General features: G+C 38.9%; 2 protein-coding genes across 5 annotated transcripts in view; one reads left to right on the forward strand and one right to left on the reverse strand.

The window, feature by feature from the left end:
- The window catches only part of LOC108098012 (glycine-rich protein DOT1), a 75353-nt gene extending 58696 nt beyond the window's left edge, over positions 1 to 16657 (reverse strand). For all 4 annotated transcript variants that reach the window (XM_017200654.2, XM_017200656.2, XM_017200657.2 and 1 more), the window contains exons 1-2: positions 16567 to 16657; positions 14508 to 14512 (exon numbers count right to left, since the gene is read on the reverse strand). The gene's annotated coding sequence lies outside the window, so the exon portion shown is untranslated. The remainder of the gene's footprint in view (positions 1 to 14507; positions 14513 to 16566) is intronic.
- A 3220-nt stretch (positions 16658 to 19877) lies between these two features.
- LOC108098039 (phospholipid-transporting ATPase ABCA3) lies at positions 19878 to 26538 on the forward strand. The gene is made up of 10 exons (XM_017200704.2): positions 19878 to 20795; positions 20857 to 21000; positions 21222 to 22514; positions 22595 to 22974; positions 23220 to 23672; positions 24149 to 24489; positions 24552 to 24875; positions 24944 to 25289; positions 25537 to 26286; positions 26353 to 26538. The coding sequence occupies exons 1-10, from the start codon at positions 19923 to 19925 to the stop codon at positions 26519 to 26521; spliced, it is 5073 nt and encodes a 1690-aa protein (XP_017056193.1). The 5' UTR covers positions 19878 to 19922; the 3' UTR covers positions 26522 to 26538.
- Positions 26539 to 26616: the final 78 nt, after the last annotated feature.

Consider the following 26616-nt stretch of genomic DNA (forward strand, 5'->3'; position numbering starts at 1 on the left):
CAACCATACACACACACACAAAAACACATACATAGATGCAGAGCGGAAACGGAAGGAGTTGTACATGTTTGATGGCAGGGCTGCAACTGCAGCTATAGTTTAGAGTGCGCATAGCGAGCAGCCACTGTACAGTGGAGCCCTGCGCCCTTAAATTTCAAACTAAAAGTACAACAATTTAATAATCGTGAAATAGTTAAACAGCTTCAGTTGAGTTTGTTTTTGCCAACCAATAAAAATCCATTTTATGCTTGACCTAATTGCTGACGTACACAAATGTATCGGGTTTACAAGCCACTTTGTTTTATATTTTCAGCAATTTTTCAGCTTTTATAAACATTCGATCTGGCAGCTCGGACAAACCACAAGAACCACAGATACAATGGGGCACATTCACACACTCGTATATGTTTCTAATTTAAAGTGCGCACTTGATCGGCATTTGATCCCACTATGCGCCATTGTCATTACTATTTGCGCTCGTTTGGGGCTTCTGATGCTTCAGATTCTGCTGCGACTATAAGTGCATGGTAATGTTTTAAAAACGCGACACAGACGGCAGACGATAACAGCCAAACAACTCAGGGGGTAGGGGTGTGGAAAATTGCTGGGGAAAAGAGGACTCTAAAAAGGGGGTTCGGAACAGCCAACAAGCGATGCCATATCAATTTTCAATTTCCAACGCGCCAGCAACTGTCAGCGTGACAGGGAAAGAGGAACGGACCCACCAGACGACCGACCACGCAGATTCCCATCTAATGCCTACACTGGCCAAAAAAACCGACCATAAAATTCTTGAACAAATAATTCAAACGAAAAATTCACATTTACAATAATGGCAATTTTTATTCAAAAGAATCCTCTTTTGTTATGAACACTAAAAACAGATTAATTTGTTTCAAAAATATTTCCATGAGAAAACATTAAACTAATAAATCTACTAATTTAATCAGATCATATATTAAAAAAAATTATATAATTTAATTCCGAATTTTTGTAAACCCCTTTATTTTTTTTAAATGCATGTTCACGCATTGCCAGCCAACTTTTGTCCGAACCAAAGACCATTAGAGAAGTACCCAAATCAACAATAAAATGCTATTTTTCTCTAGCAAGACAGTTAAACTAGCTAAACCACAAACTGCCCATTGTTTTAATCAAGAAATGTTATTTATAAAAGAAAAAGCAAGAGCATGTGTTCCATATTTCATATTAATAGTGTTTTTAATAAAAGAGGCAATTCGACTTGGCTTATATGAAAGCGGTTAGCTTAAGTGTTTCCCAATGCTTGTACCAAGAACGAAATGCATTTCCTTAACTAGATGAGCATAGAGTGCATATTCCCACGGCTATCGTTGCAGGGTATTTCCAAGTGTCTGGACAGTCGTTTATTGTCAACTCATTTGTTTTCGCTTGGCCCAATTTGGAGTTTGATTTATGTCGAAAATATTTTAATTTTATTGGCACAGCAGCACAGGTGAGAGCGGCTCCAAAATGTAGTTGTCGTTGTGAGGATAACCCAGATACACTTTGCCACACAGATACACACACATACCCATACGGACACAAACACAAACACAAACACACACACACACACATACAAACACAGAGAGAGCCTCTGTGTCCTGCGTCCTTGCTGCATCTGTTTTGATAAACTGCATTGTTATGGATTCTCTTGCCGAATTTCAGTCGAATTTTTCGTCCTTGTGTGGCACTTTGGCCCACATTGGACACTGCCAATACTTTGTAATCACATGGAAAACTGTTTTTAGTTTTTGCTCAGGCGTAAGTCCTTCTGATATTTTTTTTTTCATCATCTCAGCTCTCGTTTCATTACTCGTTGTCTTTGAGCTCCAGTTTCTATTGCATTTATGGGCTCACAAATAAATATAAAAACTGCACAAATTGCATTTGATATCTGTATACTTTGCACCACTCGAATTCTCAAATCTGCCATTTGAATCAAATTTACAGTCACAATGAAGACAGAAATGAATATTTTGGTCATTTAATTAATTCGGTTTTATTTGAAGCTGCAATTTTCATGTTGGCATTTAACAATTAAGCGTTTTAAATGATATTCTATCGGTAAAAAAAAATGTCAGGATTGTGTGCAAAGTCTTTAATTATTCAGGCAAATATTTGCCACAATTAATGCAATACAATAAATTCAGGATAAATGTATTAATACATTTTCGTTTCAGATAAATAATATAGTATGTTGCTTTTCGTAATTAGTTTCTTTCCCCAGAATTTAAACTTTAAATAATTATTGTTATATGTATGTTTGCTTCAAAATAAAACCATTGAATATTTATAAGCAAATCAATGTCACTTTCTCAAGGCGATTCTCGAAAGAAAACAACGATTTGTTTTCCCAAGATGAATTGCTCTCATGTGTTTTCGTCTATCTTCCCAATCAGATTAATTAATTGGATTTTGTCAAACTGCACTTCAATTAATCAAAATCAAATTAAAGCTACGAAAAAAGGGCGAAAAAATGTGTTGACTTGAGGCTTTCCACCCATTTTCCGGCCATAAGTCCTCGGAGGCTCATTAGGCCAAATAGATTTACGTTGACACACATTGATAACCGTAAGTGTGTGTATGTGTATGTGTGTGTGACTGGCCCTAATTAACCCACTAATGCCATTTGCCGACTAACGTCGCTAATTAAGCTCAAAAATGAGTAAAAGAAAAAAATATACGAAAAAAAAGGGAGAACAAAACGAGAAAAATTTTCCCTGCCTGCGGAAAAGGTCAAAGCATAAATCAGAGGGGCCGCGGTGGGCGGGGCCATGCAGGATGCAATTGCCTGGCCTGGCCCACTTTTCCTATTTTCTTCTTTTTTTTTTTTTTTTTTTTTTTTTGCAGAACCAGCCAGCAGCTACGAAAGGGGTCACCATAAAGTTTTTCCATTTCTGGGATCCAGTTTCAAGCAATTTCATTTAGAAGTGGCTTTTTACAGGTGGAAAATGAAATGAAATCTGCCTTAACCTATGGGTGTCTATATGGGTGGCCATCTGGATAGCAAGTTCAGGCGGAAGTTCATATGCGATATCTTTTACGGCCATCTGGCAGCTACTAAAGAATATATATGGGCCTTATTTCGGTCATTTTTTATCGGTCTATTCACAATCATGACACAAGGAAAATGCATTGATTCCATTGCGAGACCCCTAAGCTAAATAGTTTTTAGACTTAATTTAGCAGGTGTGGGAAATGATTCAAATAAAAAGTTTGTGTGTGCATTTTAAAGTTTTATCTTTTAATGTTCTGGAAAATGTTCTTCAGTGAACCTGTTATTGAGCTCAAAGGAAAACTAGAAACTAAATCTGAGCGCATATTAGTCTTTCTGTCATTGGCTTTTCGAGGATCTCTGCGACTCCGCGCCGGTGACACAGTTCCCTGCTCCCCAAAAACCAGGACTCCTTCTCAGGGGTCAGGGGTCAGCGGTGACGCTGGCGTAGCGGTGGCGGTGGCGGTGGCGATGGCAGCACAATGTATTTCAAGTGGAGCGAGTGCAAATAAAATTAAAAAACAACAAGAGCGCATCAACAAAGCGAAATAGAAAAAAACCAAAAAAAAAAAAAAGAAATGCCGAAAACAAAAAAAAAAATATATGGCGCCGACCTCATTTTCGGAAAAAGGGGTAGCAGCGGTTGGTGGGTGGTGGGTGGTGGAGCTGCAACGCTGACTTGTTTTGCCACTTTTGGGTGACACCAGCGTTTCAACCACCCCTCCCCCCTTGGATTTTGCACCCCTTCTGCCTCTGTTTGTCTGTCGACACTTGGCGACCTCTGCCGCTGCCTCTGCCGGCGTTTTGTCATTGTTTGCATTTGGCGCGCACTTTTTGTTTTCGCTTGTGGTTTTTCTTTTGTTTTTGCAGCATCCAGCAAGGAGGAACAACAAAGAACATAAAAAAGGATAACGAAATGGGCACATCTGATACCCTCTATCGAATAAATTGGAAAAAAAAAACCACAAGCTCAGTTCAACAAACTGAAAAGTTTTTACAATGAATATATAATTGCGGTTCAACTTGTTCTACAATCACTAATTGAAATATGAAAGAGTATATGTGTTGCTTAAAATCTTTGTTGAAAATAGTATTATTTGTACAATAAAAAAACTACTGTAATTAAATTCAAACAAATAAAATTAAGAGGCTGACGGCATTTCGAAATATTTTGAAACAACAGGAAGAAAAGATGCAATTGTTGACTCTTTTACTTTCAAAACGAACCGGGATTATGTTTGTTTTTCCACAACACAATCTTCCACATTTTCCACATACCCTTTTAACTCGCGACCGAAAGTATAAACATTTAACGTGGCTTACATTTTTGTTCACATTTCCTTTTTTTTTTTTTGTGGAGGACTTTGTTGTTGTTTACTTGGTTGGCCTGAGCTCATTGAGTCGCCTGGCGGCCATTTTGTCATATTTGCTGGCACCTTTGTCAAGGACGCGCTCCTTTTGGCCATTTTTGCTCATTCCGCATCCTTCTTTGCCACATTCCATCAAGTGTGGCCAACCGAATTTCTGTGTTTTGCAACTTTTTCGTAGTTTTTTCTGTGGTAATTTGAAAGGGGAGCGGAGAGTGGGAAGTAGAAGATCTACAGGAAGTTGTGCAAAATTTAAAACGGAAGTCAATTGCCAGACAGTCAGCGATGGCCGCCGGAAGTGGCAGCTGCATGCAGCATGCAGCATCAGCAGCGCCATGTTGGTTTCCCCTCTTTATTGTTTTTTTTTTCGTCATGATTTTTTGTGTAATTTTTTTTATTGAGTTATTGGCGCATTCATTTGCCATACGCCGCATGCAAGATTTATGCCCGCCATGTGTCATGTGGCTAAAAACAAACCCACCCCATTTTTCTCCTCCAGCGGAGGAGCATTTCCCCCAACATTTTTCCCATATCCCCCATTTAGCATTTACCATTTTCCCACCATATCCGTACGCAAACATACACACATACATGCATACATACAAACATACATATCATGCATGTATAGATGCGAGCATGCTGGGCAAATTGTTTAAAAGCCTCAACAATAACAAACGAAACGATTGCGAGACAAAAATATGTTCTCCGCGCTGATCTCTCTCCTCTTTTGCGAACGAACGAAATGTTTGCATAATTCTCCCAGGCCGAAATTCGGTTTGGAGACATTCAGAGCCGGAATTGGAATTGGAATTCGGAAAACATGCTGCCCCAAAAAATGCCTCCAATCCCACTAAAAGCCTTTGCTTTTAGCTTTCGTGCAGACTTTAAAATGGGTAACATTGTAGTTATTTGTGAGTGTGCTTTTTCAGGTAGGTTAAAGGTTTCTTTATAGATAACAACAACGCAATTTTATTTAAAAAGAGTTTTGTATTGTATTAAAAAGGCTTTCTTTATGATAAATTTAATTATGCTTGATATATGGCCTCGCCATTTAGACTGACGTTGATGTTTTGACATTGCACACTGGGCATAAACTTAATCATTTAAGATATAGAGCTATAAAGAACATTTTATGCTGATTGACCAAAGCCATACAACCAACATGTCGGATGAGTAATATTTCAATAATTTTTATAATATCCTTTATAAATGTTCGCAAATTTTTGTAATTTTAATGGAATATAACTTAAATTCAAACGGGTTTTAAGCCAATGGCTGAGCTTATGACCAAAAAAAAAAGCAATACTGGCCCAGTGTGCACTGTCAAATTGCCTGACAGATGGCCTTCATATTTCATTGACTTATAGGCTAAAACAAACAACCAAAAAAAGCGCCAATAACTAATGCGTATTAAATTGACAATGGACAATTGTTGCTCAGGTCATTGTTTGCCATTGCAAAAACGGACAATAAACAAAAACCGAATCGCGTTTAGCAATTAAAACGAAATTAAAGTTAATTTTGATGTGCAATTAAATGCGGACCGGTGAGAAATGGCAAACAGCAGTCCATCCAACTCATCCAATCCGATCCGATCCCAGCCAACTCATCCCCACTCGCAACATGTCAAAGTTGAAATGCTGACGCAGTCGCGGCTTTTCCCCCTTCCCCGGGGAAACCGGGGAAACCGACCCCTGACCTCAACGAAGTCGTTTATTATTTGCCGCCTGCTGTTGTGTCATAAATAAATTTTGCAGTGCATTTAACGAATTGTGAACTCACCATGGGAAACCTCGATATTCATGCAACGCATATATATGCTTTCGTAGGGTGCATCTTTACAACAAATAAATTTTTTTTATTAAATAAATAAAATATTAAAAATAGCTAGTAAGGTCTCGTTTTTTCATATGTCCAATTTAAAAAAATTCTAATCAAATGTTTGGAATAATAATAAAATAAGAGAAGTTAATCTTCAGTATTTAATTTGTGACCTTGAGGTTAGAATGTGCGAACTAAATTTTATTTGAACTCTAATGTGTACAACATTGCGTATGGGTAATATTTAAGTGCACCTTTTTCTAGGCTTGAAAAAAAGTTTACTTCTTTTATATTTCGCTTATGTAATTTGGACACCCTAGTGCACACATAAGTGTCTGTGTGTTTGCATGACCATGTTTGTGTGTTCGGGTGAATATTTATCTCTTGATTTACTGTCCGAGTCCGAATGAAAGCCGGGAGTTTTGGGGCCCATCATTATGGCCATTGTATGGGGCCTTTGTAAAGCAGGATATAGTAAAAGGGCATGTTCGACCAAGGAGGACAATGAATTAAGTAGGAGCAAATTATTGTAAAGAATAACGGATGAAATCGGAGAAGCTCTATAATACATACTCGTATTTCTATAGTCCGTTTTTTTTTAGCCCACCTCTGCATATCTGTACAAATTTATTCTTAACCCATTCAACCGTGTAAATTCCGTTTAATTTCAATTAATTCCGCACAATTTATTTAACTGTTACAGTCCACCCTTTACAGGATAATACTTTAGTTGAGCTTTGGGCATTTGGTAATTTTTTCGGGCCGACTTTACCGATGAGTTGAAAATGCAAAACTTAATGCGCTTGCAAAATTTATTCATAATTAAATATAAATTTATGCTCAATTGTGGTTTAACACGATGACGACCCTCACACGTGTGCATTTTCTTGCCCGCCTGTGAAAATATATCATTTGTCAACTTTTCCCTGTGTGGATTTATGATAAATTCGTTCGAAGTTCACTCAATCATCCTCATCGCCATTAGTTCTGAACACAATATATCCAGCTTATTTATTTTTGCAGTCAATGCAAATATTATTCAAATAAGTCAAAACGTATTCATAAATAATTAGTCAAATACAAACAAAAAACCTGAATCACAACCAAAATGTATGCAAATTTTAGCTGATAAGAGGGTTTAAATAAATTATAGTACATTAAGTTTGTTTTTCTCTGTGCATATTCGCTTTCGTTATCCCCCGATAAAAATTACATATTCTAATTATTTTTATGACAAATTATTCTAAATATGCAACGCAAAAATTAATATTTAATGGCTCGTAGGACAATTAGTATAAATAATGCATTGCAATGTGTCATAACATATAATATATAGTATAGCCAAACCACTGAACCGTGTAAATATACCACTCAATCATAAAAAACACAAAAAGTTGTCATTTTTAGAAATCTTTCCACTCAATCGATACACAATATTGTGCTCGGCATATTAAATACATCAAAATTTGTGTATATTTATAATAAATGATTTGCGATTTCCACAGAGCTGATAAACCGCAGAGGCGGACAGTGGAAAACGAGCGGGGGTGGAAAATGCCAAACAACAATAAAGTTTAATAACCCAAAGGAATCCAGCGAGGAGACGCGTATAATCAGCATCATCAGCGACATCAATTTGTTTGCCCCGCCCACTTTTCCTATATAGGCGCTAAGCTGTTAAAGTGTAAATGACGTGTAAATGGGCGACCCGAAAAAAAAAAAAATAAAACATAAACGGCACACTTTGGAAAGGGAAAGTATTTTTCCGTCCATTTTTTCGCTCCCGCCGAAAGGGAGACAAGCACGAAGTATATAAATATAATTTCAGTCACCGTTGATTGAACAAATTGTGAACAAAAAATCCATCTATGTATATATACTTTCCAATATTATTTCCCATAGATTTATTTATCAATGGCGGGCTAACCCAGACGCCGGGGCCACTCTAAAAACTTTGGCATAAAAAATAACATAAAAAGGTGTGGGGAGCGAGCGAAAATGAATTTCCCCCGAACCCTGCAAATATTTTTTGAGTTGGGTAAAGTTCGGCTCATAATTTTCATAAATCAAAATGGTCTTTTCAATTGCTTTCTTTTGTGATGAGGCGGCACAGGAAGTCGCTCCAGCGACTCTTTATAATTAAATCATAAATTATATATGAAAAATTATATCAGCTCAATGGATAAAATCCGGGGAAAAATGGGGTTGGTTGCAGGTGACGGAAAGCGACTAACAAATATGTCTTCATTTACATGATTTATTTTGGAGATTTCCTTAATGGAAATAGAAATGGGAACCTGGTGATTGTTTTTGGAGGATTTTCTATTTGGCAATGGAAAACTTCAATAGAAAGGATTATGAAACCTCTTTAAACCCTTCTTTTTTATAAATTACGATCGCAATATATACATTTAAATAAGCTTAGTCTAATGATAACCAATACTGAAAATAAATGTAAAGAATGCTTTTGCATTCCGAGTATCAAATGTAAAATTTATTAAAATACCCAACCAATTCACAATTGCTTTTCTTGCAAAGCTTATAATTAAGGGGCAATTAAATTGCCGCATTGCTCGGAACAAAAAATTAAATGGGGTGACGAGTGCTTCGAGTTCCTCGGGGGTGTGCTCTATTACGCATACGTCACGTGGGCCCAATCAAGCCCACACTCCACCCACTCTCGTGTTGACTCTCGTCTTGATTTGATTTGATTTATGCCCTGCTGAATGCAAAGCGAGCTGGCAAATGACTTAATATTTATGGAAAACATTACCGCAATATCCTACTTGCTAGACAAGCACATATACGTATACGTATATGTATATATATTCGCTCTTCCTGTTGCAGCGTTTTATGTTCTTTTAATTTGCCCACCCATCGAGGACGATGGCAAAGCGTTATCCTTCTCGTCTTTCTATGGGCGAACAAGTGGGTGGTGGTTGCTGGGAGAAGCGCCTGTCTCAAGGGCGCCACAAAAACCGCGACACACGAAAAGTGGGTGGCAAATGGCTGCGGTTGAGCTAGAATTGCAATAGCAAATTTTCGTGCAAAAATCAAAAAGTTTCACCCGCCAGCGATTCGTGAGAAATTCGCATAAGTCCTCAGATTTCCAAAACGGGGGTTGTAATAAAATATTTATTACTCCACTTATAGAAATGCATATACACCGCAGCTGAGAAATTTTCAAGTAACGTTGCCCTGCATGGAAACGAGGCTTTCAAGTTAATCAAAAATTCAAGCTCCAGAAGTTTGTAAAACTATAGAAATGCATACACAACTTGAAGGATTTCAAACTTGATTTTGTATCGTTTCGTTATTGGTTATAAATTTCTTTAACTTCATTTCGTGTTCAGTTTTTTTAAACAGATCATTCTTAGTTCACCTTTGTCTAATTTACGTTACACAATTAATTTCCCAATCCATTTCCTTGAGGGCTGCATTAGTAATACAGGCATTTGTGTGTGATTCCCCAGAGGACTTTTAAATCGAAAAAAAAACAAGCCCACGACAAAATTGAAGATACAAAATAAATATCCTGAGGTGTTACTCGTAATTTGCAAGTACTCGGGGAAATCATTAATGAAATGAAAACCATTTCTTGCTTTATTTCTGTCCAACAACAATTCAAATCGTCTTTAATCGTAGTCATGGAAGTCCAACTAAATATTTGCAAAATTCTTATTCTCCTTTGAGCGACAAACAAACGAGAACAAAAGCAAACAAATCAACAAACACACAATATCTACTGTTATCTGAGCGCTTACACACAGACTTTATACTGGGGACAATTGCGACCCCCTCCCTTAACCAGCAACCGACAGCCCAGCTCAGCTCACCCCTTAACCCACAAGTAGCCCCGAGTCATTCCTAATGCGAAAACTATCGACAGTCCATCGCAATGAGTCCGAGTGAACTGTGACTGCTACTGCTACTATTTACTGGCTGGTGTTTGCTATATCTGTAAACGAATCAAATTGAAAAAGGCAAATGCGAGTGGGTTTCTGTAAGGAACACTACACTAAGAGAAAATTCTTTTCGAAATTTAAGAGGAACCCTTTCGCAATCCATTAAGACAGAAAATCCACATTCACCAAAAAAAACGTTTTAACGTAGTTTTTTTCAACTGTAATCCTTAAGTTTTTAAGGCATGCAACTTTGAAATCGGTCCAAACTTGGTATTGTTATGGGTCCTAAAAATTCAATTATGAATAGTGATCTGTAAACTATCAGAAACTTGAAAAAATTATCGTTTGATAATTTAACCACGAACTTTTTACAGTATGCAACAAAAATAACATGCTTCAAATTGGTAGTGGTAAGATTTTTTTTTAACTAGGAGAGAAACTTTTGTTGTCCTGTTGCCTGTTTCAAAAAATTTCGGTCAGTGCAGGAAGCACACCCCCTTACGAGTTGTCCCAGTGCAATCCAATACAGCTCTGAAGTGAGCAGATGACATGACAAATTTCGCTGAGCTGCAGTCAAAGTTGAAGCTGAAACCGAAATCCTAAATCGAGACCCGAAATCAGAATTGTGAGCTGGGATTCCGAAAACGGAGATAACCGTGCGGTGCTGACAATTCAATTGTCACATCCGCTTATAAAGTTGGCAACCGTGGCTGAGAAAGAACATTTCAAGGTTAACTTTGGCCAAATCATGGCGAAATCATGGTAAAAGTCCACAGGCAACAAGCCAGACAACTTCAATTTCATTTCATTTCGTCTTACTGTGCTGTCCTGGTGATTCAGATGCCGATTCCGATTCAATGGCGAAGCCGATTCGGAATCAGAATCAGAACAGAATCAGATTCAGTTACTTCTGTCATTGCTATGACTGTTTCCTGTCTGTCTTCCACTTCCTGCCCTCGATTTTAATTTGGCCGCCCTTCAATTTCACAGATTCTCGACCAGCAGCATCATCGACTGTAGATTGTGAGGGGCGATTAAGATGGGGCCACTCAAAAATTGAAAACTTCTCTCTCATATTTTTTTTTGTATAATATTTCGAGCCACAAAATCTAGTCGAGCGTCAAATCACTCAAACAACTTTTGTCGACCCCACGCTGCATTTGATTTATTTCTTTTTCGGCTGTGTGTCGTTTATTAAATATTTAAACATAATCCCATGGGGAAATTGAAAGCAAATAGCTTATGATAAGCAAACACTTTCCTGTCAGTAATCGACTGGAAATAAAACTCCCGATAAAGTCCATGGAAAATATTTATTTGTCCCTGGGCTGTTTAATGTCGAATCAATTTACATGCATATAGCAAAAAATAAATATAGTCAGCAAAGTGGCCATCAAATTACTGCTTAATAGTTATTTTATATGTAAAAGTCTAAACGTTTTTATACCGTGGCTAAACAAAATGTTTTAACGAATTTAAAGTCATAAAAATACTATTACATAACAAGAGTTGTCAAAAAAATTATTTTTCGAATATATAAAAAAAAGGAAATAAAAATATGTTGATGTTTAAATAATAACCCCCCTAATAATATATTCAGTTACGAGCCATTAACTTCAATGAAATAAAGCGAGTTCCTACATAAGAAATAATCCGATTGAGAAAAAGCTTTTTCAATGTAATATATGTACATGAATCAGAAAAAATATTTCCCATTCATATTTTTAATGCGTATTTATTGGACCCCTTAATTCTATAGAACTGAGAGTTCCGTAAATATCATTATTTTTGTTTTACGTTTCAGATTCTCAGAGCTTTTATAATTATACATTTAGCACTGAGTCGCCCTTCCTCTCTCGAGATGAAAAATAGAAAGACAAATCTAAAAGTGCTGGAGATAATAATGTTCGAATAGACTCTACAAAACGACCTGAAAACGCGGACACTTTGCCGATAGAGATAACCTTTGGGATCAGTTCTCTATCTAAGAGTGAGTGCTTATATACGGTATACGGGTATATATGTGTAGATATTCCTATTCTATGTATTTATGTAGTACATATATTTAGCTCCGTCTTTGTGTTTGCGGCATCTTAACCAATCTACACGTAATCCAATTTGCCCTCGTCGCCGACGAAGAAGCTCTCCAACAATTGTTTTTGATTATTTAATTTGCCAGACTTTTGCTTTGATTTAGTTTCGTTTCGAAGGAGAAGAAGATTCCTGTTTTCCTGCTCTGGCTTTATCCCAGGGCCTTGAGGCGAGTTCAGCCGACCACAAGATGTGTCCTTAGCCCTTTGCTTTGTCTTTGCCTATGATTTACTCCTGCCGCAGTTCGGGGACCTTGAAAATATGGCAGCGCATTGTTACCAAACGTTGTTTTTGGCCCACAGATTGCAGCGAACCGAATGCCACTGCCACAGTGGGCAACAAAAGCAGGTCGCCAAATGGCGGAGGGTCTGCGGAAACTGTCAATGGGTAATTCGAGTATATCCGCTGGGAATGTAGCCAAAACCATTTTTTCTAGGACTTCTATTTGGAAAGAACCATTACTTAAATGGCTGATATTATGTGGAATATTAAAAAAATAAATAAGATAGAATAATATTTTAATTTGAAATGGTTTTTGTAGATTTTTTAAATTGGGGAGGAAATCAAGCTAAGCTTTAAATACTTGACGCGTTTAGCCTAAAAATATTATTTTCGGCAAAACATTGCTCAGGCATTGCTTGGTCGTAAAAAAAAACACACAACAGATTTGTTTTAATTTTTCCTTTTTTTGTACAACTTTTGGGAAACAATGATAGGTGAATCGGACAATAAATTGGATACCGAATGGTCGACTCTCGAGAGTTTGGTGTTAGTTTTTCGGGCAGGACGTGCAACACGGCTGGCAACATTTCCACCTCAAATGGCTTAAGCCCCCTTTTCCTCCCCCAGCGCTCGTCACTACCCTCTTCACCCCCGTGTTACCCCTCTTTCATTCCATTTTAGCCTTTGTCTCTGTGCATTTGGCTTGACAGTCGCAGCAACCAAAAGTGCGCTATGAGCTTTTGTTTTTCGCCTTTCTCTCGATTCTAGTTTTATTTTGTTTTGCTTTTTTTTTTTTTGTTTTTTTGTTTTTTGTTTTCGTTGCGCTTTGCCGATTTGTCTTGCCCTCCTTTTTCCGATTTTCTTGGCCATTTCTGTGGCTTGCGAAGCTTTGGGGAACATTTTGTAGCAATTTTTGCAGGTTTGCATTATTAAAATACGTTTACAGCTCAGAAGAAAGCCCCCGAATACCTTTATACACAATTATCTGCCTTGTGTTTTCCTGGGCATAACTTTCAATCGCAGCTAATTGTTTGAGTCAGCAAAAAGTTTCGGCTCACTCCCACACACAGAAACTCATGTTTCTGGCCCACAAATTAAATTTCCCCGAGCAAAAAAAAAGTTGCAAATAATTTGCGTGTGGGTCGGGGGATAATCGAACATAACTTAGCCTCGTAGAAATTATTTGTTGCGAAAGTTTTGCCTCTCTACTAGGCAAACTTTGCGACTCGTTTTGCATAATAGCGATATAATTTTCGAGTATGTTTCGACTTTGACAAGAAGGCATTTAATTGATTTTGATCGATAGTGGAAAGTCTAATTGAGTTTTCTTAGTTTTTAGATATTTGGGATAGTTGTATTGACTTTGATAGATTGAATAATAGTTAAATCGGTTATTGAGTTCCGTAATTTACTTAAACTTTACCATTTTACAAAACATGAAACTAAAACGAAATTGCAGCTGATTGAAGAATAAAAACTTTAGAATGCAGTTGTAGATCTACAATTTTTTAATTCACTTATGCAATATTTTTTCGAGGGTTAAATAATATATAAGAACAGTAAACTCTTTGTTATCCAATAAAACTTTAAACCTCAAATTGATTAAACCAGAATCAACCCAAATACAAGCAATTGTTCTTTACAAAAAAATAAAATAAATAAAAAGTGCAACAATGAACATCAACCCTCGTTTTTGCTGCTGAGTTTTCAACCACGTAATAAATAGTAAATAAAGCAACACAAATACAACTTATTTCTTCTTATTTAGAACAGTTTTTTTTAAGAGGGTTATAAAGTGTTGCACACACTTTTGACTGGTAAAAATGAAGGAAGATTTATATGCTGCCCAATCAAATAAACACCTTATCCAAACCGATTTGGAAAAACGTATCCCTAGACGCACTTCAATCAGTTTTCCTTAAGTTTTCCTGATTGAATTGTCGGCAGCCACAAGACGACTTAGCCGACTTTCCCGCTGAAATGCAGCAAAACAAAAGTCGCAATAAATTAATAAGCCTGCCGCACACGCGGGGGGCAGTCGGGCCCCGGAACCCCTCTTATGACTAAATAGTAACACATACTGACCTGACCTACTCTCCGGTTACGGGTAGAAGTACGGGCAAGAGTCCGGGATCGAGTACGAGTACGAGTTCGAGAACGAGAACGGGAACGGGAGCGTTGCACAGCGGTGGCAGTGGCGAAAAAAAATAACAAAGAACAAAACACAAAAAACATATGTAGAAAAAATATAGAAAATTTTGTTATAGAAAAAATTGTACTCTATGTGGCATAGGCTTATAAGTACGAGTGCTTGAGTGTACACCTAGCAAAATTATGGCTATTGCAAGCAGATCATTTCGTCCATATTTGGATGTCTATTAAACATTTTTTCCCCATCAGTACAAGGAAGTAATTTAAAGACTATTTAATCAGGGAAATGATAAGGAATGCGATGTAAAGCACAAAGCATAATCGATCGAAACTAACTTGAATATGGTAAAAATTGATCTGCAAGCAATATCGAAATGTCTTTAATTTTTCTGCTGTGTAAAGTGGAGATTGGGGAGTCTTTGGATTCCTCGCTGTTTGAAGCCCCTTTGCAGCCCCCTGACCCCCGGCGAGAGTCCTTCATGCTGGGGCCCCCGGAACACGCGATGTTGCTGAAGGGGAATATATATATTTATATATAGGAATAGGGGTATATATATTTATATTCCGGGGGTGATGCAAAGGAGGCTCTAACGACGGTGGGCATGGCTGACTTTATTCTGACGGACTGTTGCGTGTTTTGGAGCCAACAACTGCGACGTACTCGTTGCCATTGTTGTTGTTTTTGCTGTTGTTGTTACTTTGTTGCTGTTGTTGTTGCGGCTTCTATATACTTTCTATTGTATTATATTTTATATGCTTTGACAAAGCCCCAAGCCACTTAGACAAACTGCTTCAACTTTCTGCCCGGCTCTTGTTGCTGTTTATTATTGTTATTTAATGTTTATAGTTCGCCGAACAAGACGCGATATGTGGGTGGTTTCAGGGGGAATCCCCTTCACTTTCGGAGGCGTAAGAAAAGGCATTATTAGCCATGTATATTAGATGACGTTACACGACTCGACCTATACAAAAACTGAGAACCTCAAAGGAAATTGTTCTAAAATGTGGAACACTCAACACTGATCATTGCAATTACGTCCCCATTTTAAACTGGGCATATTAAAGACTTAAATAGTTGGTACACAAAAAAAAAAATAAGGCCGGCAGAAGGCGAAAATAGGCTCTATAAATATTGAAGTCTCCGTTTCTCTGTCTTTTTTTTTTTTAAAGAGATTTTAAATTTTAAGATGCTGTTTAAATTTAACTGTTAAAAAATCGATCGTAAAATTGATAGACAAATGATTATTAATCAGCCGTGAGTTAAACAAAAACGGTATTGGCTTGTTAAAGAACAGACAGAACTGTTGTCAGTAGATTTACAAAAATTAATATATTTTTCATATCACATTTAAATTTTAATAAAAAAAAAAAAAAAAAAATTCGACAACCTTTTTTAACCATACAAACTCAAGCACTTTTTAGAAAGTTGAATATCGTTCACTATAATTTATAAATTAGGCAGAAAAAACAAATCAAATTTACATTTATGTTTGAAACGTTTCCGGAATTTATTTATGCACTTAGCACATTTTTTTTTTAGATTGAAATCAATCAATCATATCAACTGCAAAAACAACATTCGAATTTATAATTAGCCAGAGAGAAAAAGAAATAAGAGAAGGCGAAAAAGCGGAGATGACGATCACGATCACGATCAATAAGGTCTCTCACACACTCAAAAAAAAGATATATGCAAAAAAGGTTTTAATTGAGCACAACAACAAAGACAACAACGGCAGCGACTCAGGCTGAATTCACTTTGTTTTTAGCACTTTTTCGCTGGAAAGATGATTTAATGGCACACAAACGTAAAAAAAAAAAAAACAACACAATTAAAAAATTGTTTAAGTTGTGAGAAAAAATCCCAAATCATTAGCACTTTAATTGTGTTTAAGGTTTATTCGTTATTCCTTATTTTAGTTTATTGTGGGTTTATATTGTTTGTGTTTTTTTCTTGTCGAAACGCGTTTTGTGAAATCACCGGTTTACGTACGTTTGAAATTTGCGTCAAATCGCTGAGAGTTGTGTTAGCTGATGAGAACTAGAGAGTAGGACCGTCGGGAGCCCAACTGACACCTTCAGTGCTTCGTTTTGCACTGAGCGCCAACGTAGCGCCGTTGAAGCGCCAAAAACCGGTTCGTTTCCACAAGCAATGGTTCATGGGGACTCGGGCATCTTCGGCAATTGGCCTTCGTGCCCGCATCATCGCTCTCTTTCCCTCGCTCCCCTTTTTGCTCAACACTGCCCCTCTCTCGATTTCAATGCCAAGCCAAAGCAGCTGTTTCCAGCGTGGATTTTGTTGTTTTGATTTTTTGTCGCGCTCGCACGTGCGCGAATGTATGCGTGTTTGTTTTGTAAGCGGCGAGTGCAACGCTTATAAATACCGAGCACTTTTAATTTGCAGAGCTGTTGTATAGATCACCAAGAAATTAAATGAATTAAATGATTTACAAATTAAAAATTATATCGAAATTATATTACTTGGTTATGTAATTAAAAGCTAAGTTGTAAATCGCCAAGAAAACGGCTTAGTTTTCTGGCCCCTAAAAGTATACTTCAAATTGTAGGCTTAAGCTTAAACTCTCAACACACTTTCATATTTCGTAGCTTAAACAATCTAAGCCAAAAGCTCAATAGTTTTTGCTTAAATAATTGTATTTATCGAATGCGAAAAAATTTAAATTATTTTTAAGAATTCGTCAGACTCTTCGTACCCTGCACTGTGCAACTAACGGCACTTACTCACGATAAAGGAAGACGAAGAGCTGCTGGCAAAGGAAAAATAGCAGCGATGCCAGTTAAAGGAAGTTAGCAGCGCAATGATTTTAATTGGGAATCGTTTATGGGACAAAGATTTTTCTAATCCAAATGAGTTATACGGTCATTAGTAAAGCTATTAGTGTTCTCATTCTCCCGCAATGCCTTCAATCTTTCTCGTTTCACTTTGTGCAATATGCTTTGGTTTTAATACCCTTTACAAATCTTTATGATGTATGCCCAGCATGATTTAAACAAATTCGTACTTCACTACTTTTTGTAAAAAAAAATATGTAATTTTTTATGTATATTTTTTTTATCTATAAATAAATTAAGCTATACATTTTTCTGGCAAGGGACTTTATTTATATTCAAGAATAAAAGTAACAGCTTTGAAAAATGTTTTCGTAGGGTACTGTACGTTTCGATCCTCCTTGTACTTTTTATTGCTTTTCTTATTGCTGTCATTATGATTGTTGTTGTTATTGTCATAAACAACGCACAACGAATTTTTCAAGTTCAACATGTCGCCGCTTATTTTAATTTTAATCACACAACACAAAACATGAGCCATACATAGTTGTTGCTGCTGTTGTTGTGGCTTTTTGTGTTATATTTTAATGTTATGCGGCCTTTGTTTGTCTGTTTATGCACACAAAACATTCATAAACTACCCTAGGCCGGACTTAGATTGTTACTTAAATTTAAGTTAAGACAAGAAATTTAATAGGACACAAGTTCGAAGTGAACTAAATACTACTACTAATGAATGCATTACTTAAAGCTTTTCAAGTTAGCAAACGCTTTGTGTTTCTTAATGTAGTAAGTGTAAAAATAAATTTTTTGTACTTTTTTTGTTGAGTCCACCCCAAACTACCCATATTTTATGGAATATTTTGCTGGCTTTTCTTATTTAGACTTTTCGACCGTTATGTTCTCTATGAGATATTATGTACCACACAAACGCACACCAGCACATATCAAAAGATAACTGTAATGTTGTAATGTAGTCCATTTGCGACAAATATGCGCACCCAAAAAATGCTCCTTGGACAATGGCTGAAATTGTTCGCATATTCATGACCGAATTACCCACATTCGGCTGACTGGTGAGAGGGTAAAGAGAGAGAGGAGGCCCTCCAGAGGGAGCGAGAGGAAAGATAAAAAGGGGGTCGGGGAGGGGGGAGGCCAGATGACTGGACACAGCAGAACAAACAAAACCATTGGCAAGGCACGCAAATCTCGGCTATGACCAAAATATTTGCCAAAGTTCGTCGAGTCCTAAAAAAAAACAGGAAAAAATTTACACTTAACTTACCAAAATACGCATTGACGTAAGCAACCTTGAACCTCAAAACGATAAAATTGACGGTGGAACTTCTTTTTCGCATATGTAAACTAGACGTGAAAGTAACTGCAATAAAATTCACGAACCAATTTCTAACTGAACACTTTATTTAATTTCAAAATTTTTATCTTAAGGACTACTACAATTTCTGAATACCATTCATATTATTTTTCCAGTGTGCGAGATGAGTAAAAAAGCGTTGCCAAGAAATCAAAGTGAGAGAGTGCGAAGAAGAGGGGTGAAGGGCAATAAAAAGGGGGATAAAACCAGGCCGGATATATTAGCCAGGACAGGACAGGGACAGCATCATCGTTTCATTTTGCTGCCTGCGTCAATGACAACAAATTCGTTGTAAGTCCCTTTTCCAAAAAATAAAAAAAGAGGAGATTCCCCGCCATTCAAGATGGGCAACTAATATTTGCCAAGCGTAAAGTAATAAAATATTTCTTCGGTCAATAAATGCAATTGAATGTGAAGCCGAAGACACAAATGAAAATGGAACCGAGTCCGAAATACTTCACGCTTTTACAAATTTAATGAGTTCGAAATCCATCACGAACTCGACATGCTCTTGTATAGAAATGGGCAAACATGAATCAGCATTAATTCATAAATTTATTTAATTTCAAAAGAAGCGTGAAAGAAAAGCAAATGCAACCATACTCTCGTTAAATAGTGGAACTACTTCGTCTGGTCTTTATAACTGTTTTTTTCCGAGCTCGGGAACTTTTTTTTTTGGGAGGCACTCAAGTGTCATTTTATTGCCCACTCTCTCGCTTTCCCATTCATAGGAATATATGTATGTACGCTAAAGCTTTCATTGCCATTTGTTTGCTTTAGAATGCAATAAAAATGTTATGCCAAAGGATAAATAAATACGCCTCCATGTTGCCAAAAATCAACATGCGACTGACACGATATATCTATCGCCCTACACTGCTATATATAAAGGAGGGCACATAAAGCAAAGATGACCAGCAAAAGAAGAAAAAGCGCAGAAGTGAGAGCGCTCGAAAACGGATATGAAAATAGTCGATGAATGGACTTGAAAGATAGCATTTACATTAGCCAAGACAAAAAAAGAAAGGACAATTTTTGCCCACAAACAAAAATATTTGTAGGCTTGGGAAAACTTTTCACGTAGCATAGTAATTAATTTAATGTTTAACAAAATTTGTGATATCTAGCAGTCTGTAGATACATTTAATTATCGCAGTAGACAAGCATTAAAAGAATTTAGAACGATGACGGTGCGCGACTATATCCGAAAGTTTATACTGATGAACTGGAAGAACCACAAGTTGCAGCTGTCCAATCCGTGGGAACTAGTGCTCATAGTGCTTATACCACCTTTATTCACACTTGGGGCGGTTGCGCTGCGGTTCTATATTCCTGTGGAACCACGATCGGATAAGCTGTACGATCCGATCGATATGGATCGCCACTGGATGGAAATGGTGGAGAAGCTGCAGAAGGCCAGTGATGTCGCCAAGGAGCACAACGTTAAGAAGAACCCGTTTACGCCGCAATTGACCATCGGTTGGGCACCCAAACGCTACAATGTCTTTAACTCCATGATGGAAAAGGTGACGAAACAAATCGATCCGATGACCAAGGTGGGTTTCGATGATTGTGAGAAACTGCGAGATGCGATGATCGAGGACAATCTGTTCGCCGGCCTCTGTTTCGATGGACATGCCTTCAAGGAGGACCACAATTTCGAGGAAGGTGCCCTGGAGAACCCTGCCAACTTCCATCCGGTGCTTAATTACACTATCTTTCTGCCCAGCGAACTGAGGATGCTTGGCGGTAACTTCATGATGGGCAACTGGATGACTTTGTACAGGGACGATCCGAACACCTTCGTCCTGGTTCGCCTCAATCAGCCGGAAGATGGCGGATTTGTGGGCTACGTTCGTGAGGGCTTCATTCGATTGCAGAAGGCCGTCAGCGAAGCCTTCCTGATCCTTACCAGTCACAAATCCCTGCCAACTATTCAGTTAAGACGCTTTCCCGTCATCGCACGGGAACAGGATCCCCTGATGTACTATCTTGACTACGGCATGTCCTTCTTGATCGTCGTTGGCTTTCTCTTTCCCACTCAACTTTTTGTTTGGGTGAGACAAGGATTAGTTGATTCGGTTTTTAAAGGAATTTATGCTTTTTTTTTTTTTTTAGCAAGTCGTTAATGAGAAACAATCTCAAGTTCGGCAGTTTCTGATAAACATGAATATTGGCAATCTAATTCACTTCGTTTCCTGGTATTTCAAGGGTCTATTCTACATGTTGATCAGTTCATTTCTGATCTCAGTTTTGTTAAAGGTGTGAATAATTTATTTTTAATTTTAAAACAATCATAATAATCTTAATTTATAGCTTTAAAAAATGAGTACTTTCATATTACTATTTCCATTTTCCGTAGCCTCAGATTCTTTATAATTTACGGCATTCAATTTTTGTAGAAACTCTCTGGTGACCATTTATACAAATTTGCATTTCTGTATTTCTTCTATCCAAAAAAAAAATATTAAATGTCTTTATAGATTCGCTGGAACCACAACCACGGAGTGCTGACCAACACTCCCTGGTACATCGTGCTTTTAGTATTAACATGCTATAATATCGCATCGGTTGCCTTTGCCATAATGGTGGCCGCTTTTTTCCGGAATGCCCACAACGCCGTTCGGGTGATGACGATCATGTGGGTGATGTCCTATGTGCCCACCTTTGTGCTGTGGAATAACCCGGAGAACAAAATGCAACCACTGCGCTACGTGTCGTATATTTTTCCCAATGTGGTCCTCACTCTGGTACTCGAGTGCCTGATCGAAGGGGAATCGATGTTCGCCATTGAATGGTCGGATGCTGGCTATCATCTGAACTATAAAAGTGGTCCCATAACGGTAGCCTGGAGCTGTTGGATCTTCATGCTGAACGCACTGGTTTACTGTGCCATTGGAATGTACGTGGACATGTGGCGTGGCGGCGAACGATCGTCGAAAAAGATGAAGAAGCCGAGTACAAATGCCAGTGTACACGAGGATACCTACCAGGAGCGAGCGGATAGCTTTACGCATCAGGGCCAGGCCATTGGCGTTAATTCCACAAAGATCTACGAAGTGGAGCCCTCGCACAGACGCTTCAAGCTGAAGATCAAGAAGCTCTGCAAGCGTTTTGGGGCCAATGACCGGCCCGCCTTGAATCTTTTCTCGTGGAATGTGTACGAGAACGAGGTCACCGTATTGATGGGTCACAATGGCTGCGGCAAGAGTACACTGCTCAAAATTCTAGCCGGCTTAGTGGAGCCCAGTCGGGGTACCGTGATGATATCCAGCTATAATACACAAACTGAGAGAAAGGCGGCCTCCATGGAGTTGGGCATCGCCTTTGGCCAAGAAATGCTCTTTGCCAGCTTCACCGTCATGGATTATCTGCGATTTATTTGCCGTGTAAAGGGCCTACACAATTCCATCGAAATCGAGGGACAAAGCAATTATTTTCTTAACGTCTTGGGACTGGGACGTATAAAATCCAAACGCATCCACAAATTAACCGGCGGCGATTTGTGTTTGGTTAGCATTTGTTGTGCTTTCGTGGGAAACAGTCCCATTATCCTCATAGACGATATACACTCGGATCTGGATAGGGAAACACAAGCCCTGATCTGGAATCTGATCAATGAGGAGAAATCGAAGCGCACCATTATCCTGGTCTGCAATTCACCAGCGCTGGCCGAAAAGATCGCCGATCGAATGGCCATTATGTCGAATGGAGAACTCAAGTGCACCGGCACAAAACCATTTTTGAAAAATATGTACGGACATGGCTATCGATTGGTGGGGAATGTTGACATATCCTACGAATTTCAGTATGAGTTTTAAGTTGCTAAGATTGCTTTCGTTTATTCTTTTCATAGACATGCGTTAAGGGCAAACACTGCAAAATTGAGGATCTCATAAACCTGATGAACAGCTATATGCCCAACATGAGCATCGAAAGAGACATTGGGTTCAAGATAACATTCGTGCTCGAGAACAAGTATGAAGATCAGTTTCCGATGCTGCTCGACGATCTGGAAAATAATATGCAGCGTCTGGGAGTGGTAAGTTTTCGGATTCGGGACACCTCGATGGAGGAGATCTTCTTGCGATTCGGATGCGAGGAGAACGAACAGATGGGCGGTTACCAACCGCACGAGAACACCCAAGTACTTTTGGAGGAATACTACGCAACGCTGGCGGAGGCCAATGAAAGGGGTCGGCTAACCGGCTGGAAGTTGAGTTTGATACATGCCAGGTATGTGTTTCAAAATATCGCAATATATTTCTAAGTATTTCTAAATTAGAAAGAGCAAATGATATTCTTTTTTTAGTATGCGATTTATGAAATTTATGATCTTATAGCAATAGATTCATAAATAATCTCGCTGGTCCGGAGTAGTAAATGCTTAAACCTTGTTTCTAACATATTTTAGCTTCAAAAGTACTTACTTTCGAAGCTAATATTATTTCCAGTTTTAATAAAAAAAAACCCAATGCCAGGGCAATGTTCTATAAACGATGGATCGTGGGCCTTCGACATTGGCTGCTTGTGCTTTTTGAGCTAATGGCCATTGTCTTTCTGTCGCTGTGCACTTTTTCCTCCGTTGTCGTCTATGGCAAGAACTACGATTTGGTGCCGCTGACCTTTAACCTCAGTCAACTGAACACTGTCGACGCCTTCGTGGAGCTGTTCTCCGAGGAGGACGAGGTCAAGGACATGCATGCCTACTACGCGGAACTACTTTATTGGTACGACGCCCATGTTGCTATCCTGGCGAAAAGCCGGCAGAAGAAATACGCCCTGTTGAACCCCAACGACTTCTCATACCACGTGAACTATCGGTACATTTTTGGAGCCACCTTCGATCAACAGAAGGTCGTCGCCTGGTTCAACAACATACCACTGCACACGGCACCTTACGCCCTAAATGTCGTCCACAACGCAGTGGCCAGGTAGGTTCCTTTTTCATTTACTAGATTTATTACGTATACGCCTCGATAACTCCTTATTTTTCAATAAGTATTTTCTCTTTGTATAACATTTTATTTCTGTTTGAGATATAGAAATCCAGCACTTCCGAGACCATAACTTTTTTTTATACCTTCGATTTTGATGTTTACTTCTCTAACAAACTGCTTCATTCGTTAATTTTTTATTTTTCGGGTCGATTTTACGCCATTTTTATAAACTACCTCTTTTTTTGAATGGCAAAAAGTACCACAACTTTTTTAACTGACCTCCGTTTTCTGAAGTGGCATATCTCAGAAAGTTTTTGTTAATTTTTCTTGAAAAACTGCAATAGTTAATTTGTAGATTTCGGGTGGATTTTTTTCATTTTCAAATATTTGAAATATGCTTTTGCTTAGAAATTACGAGACACCTGCAGTTTTGCAACATAAAAACTGTGTTCTATTTACGCTTTTTGAAGGCACCTGTTCGACGAGGAGGCCACCATCGACGTGACCCTGCACCCCCTGCCGTTCCAGACGAGCATCAACACCTTCCCGTCGAGCAATATCAAATTTGGGGCCTTGTTCGCCTGCAGCACTTGCTTTGTGTTCACATTCATTTGGCCAGCATTTGCGATTTTCATGATTAGCGAACGCGGAAGTATAATGAAAAAGCAACAGTTTTTGGCCGGAGCTAGATTTTGCAGCTACTGGATGTTCACAGCACTATATGATATCTTCTTTCTGCTCATCTACTGCCTGTCCTTGTTGATATTGGTGGCCATTTACGTGGATCCCAGCCACGACCTAATGTTTTACGGTATTTTTTTTATTTTTTTCATCTTTAAAAGGGATTTCCCTGAAATAATTGTATACCCTAAGTTTTTCTGTCAATCACTATAATAATGGCTGGACTTTGGGTAATCCTGCTCGCGTATTTGATATCGGCCATCTGCCGAAATCCGTGCTATGGACTCATGTGGCTGTGCGGAATAAACAGCGTTGGCCTAATCGTATTCGTACAGCTGCATAGAAATGAGTTGGACAAGTTGAAACTTTCGCCGAGCTTCCTGGCCATGTATTCAGCGGCCGCGGTTATATTCAAAATTTTCGTTTTTTATGAGTACAATCTGTTTTGCAAGGATCCCCATGTCAATTTCACCTCCATCGAAGTCTTCAAGTGCAAGAGCACCCCGAACTGTTGCAGTTGAGTGCAGCAATCCGAAATATATTTGATCACTTTTTAATATAATATTAACTGGAATAATCCGCAGAGAGCATGGACAACCTTGCTTCCGCTGCGGACATTAAAGAGCATCTCATAGTTCTTGCTCTACTTATCCTTATTATCAGTATTATATTATTCTTCACGGAGTATAATTCGGTTGTTGGATTCGGAGTGTGTCGTGCGAGATCGAAATCCGCTGTGCCGGCGGAGAGGGATCAGGAAGGTGGTATGGCACACAGCCAATTTTCGACCTCCTCAACCATCCCCGAAAGACATCAGACCAATAATTTCTCGGAGGAGGAGCGCAGTCGTTGCGCAGCCGTGGGATTGGATATAACCACCAAGTTTGGCCGTAGACAAGTGCTTCGAAACCTGGACTTCTCAGTAGCTAAGTATGCATTTAAACAATTATTATCTGTAATAAACATGAGAAATAAGAAAACCACATTTATTACAGATTTAAATATCACTCACAAAGCTTGACTTTAAAAATAATAACACTATATAAATTTAACCGTGACTGGAACTACATACTTTTACTCATTTACACTTGACGAAAAATCTTATAAAAACAAATCAAACACAAGATACTTTTCCCACAACCTAACAAAGCTAAAATGAGGTGTTTTATTTACCTAGATCGGAGTGTGTGAGTATCACCGGCGCGAACAACTCCGGCAAGACGACCCTGCTGAAGCTGATTGTGGGCGAGGCGAGGCCAAAGAAGGGTCAGATCTGGATAATGGGCACCTCGATGCAGCGCCACCGGATGCGGTGCTACCGAATGGTGGGCTACTGCCCGCAGAGGGACCGCCCACCGGCGGAGTTCACGCCCCGGGATCTGCTCTACATCCACGCTCTGCTGCAGGGCCACCGCCACCGGATAGCCAGGGAGCTGTCCGAGTCGCTGCTCCGGATGATGGGCCTCACGCCCTGCTGGAATCGATCGGCGCACATGTGCACCACGGGCCAACTCCGGCGATTGTCCTTTGCCCACGCCGTGCTCAGCTCACCGGATCTCGTCTGCGTGGATGGAGTGCCAGCCGGTTTGGATCCCATCGGCAAGCAGACCATCCTGATGATGACCTCCAGCATGCTGTCCATGGGCTCCAGCTTCATGTACACCACACTCACCAGTCTCGATTCGGAGAGGCTGTGCATGCGCACGCCGCTCCTTTTGGATGGCCAGCTCTATACGATCGCAGCCCTGAATGGCAAAACCGAGAACTACAAGGGTGGCTATCAGCTGAAGGTGCGGTTCAAGCGCAAGGTCAATCCCAATGTCAGCATGTCACGGACCACATGGAACCTCATCAACCACTTTCCCATGTCGCCGAACAAGAAGTTCAGCGCATTCATGGAGCTCAAGTTTCCGCAGGCGACGCTTAAGTGAGTTAATTATTGCGTGAATAAGAACACTTATTGGAATCAATTTCCTTTATTTTTTTCTTTTAGGATCGACAACGAAGAGTCGATGGTTTTCCAATTGCCGCTGGAAACGACAACCTTTTCGGAAATATTCCTTACTCTCCGCAAAGATGCCTTCGAAATGAACATCGAGGACTATTTCATCACGCGCAACGTTCGCATTGAACTCCAAACCTTACTCATCAATGAGTACTAGAAGTGTTTTGTTAAAATCAATTAACAAGTTACGTTGCACATTAGATGCTATTTATATAAATTGAGCTTTATTTGAGGGCTCAATTAAAAATACTA

Source organism: Drosophila ficusphila, unplaced genomic scaffold (genome assembly GCF_018152265.1).
Source record: "Drosophila ficusphila isolate 14025-0441.05 unplaced genomic scaffold, ASM1815226v1 contig_197, whole genome shotgun sequence".
Classification (NCBI taxonomy): Eukaryota; Metazoa; Arthropoda; class Insecta; order Diptera; family Drosophilidae; genus Drosophila; species Drosophila ficusphila.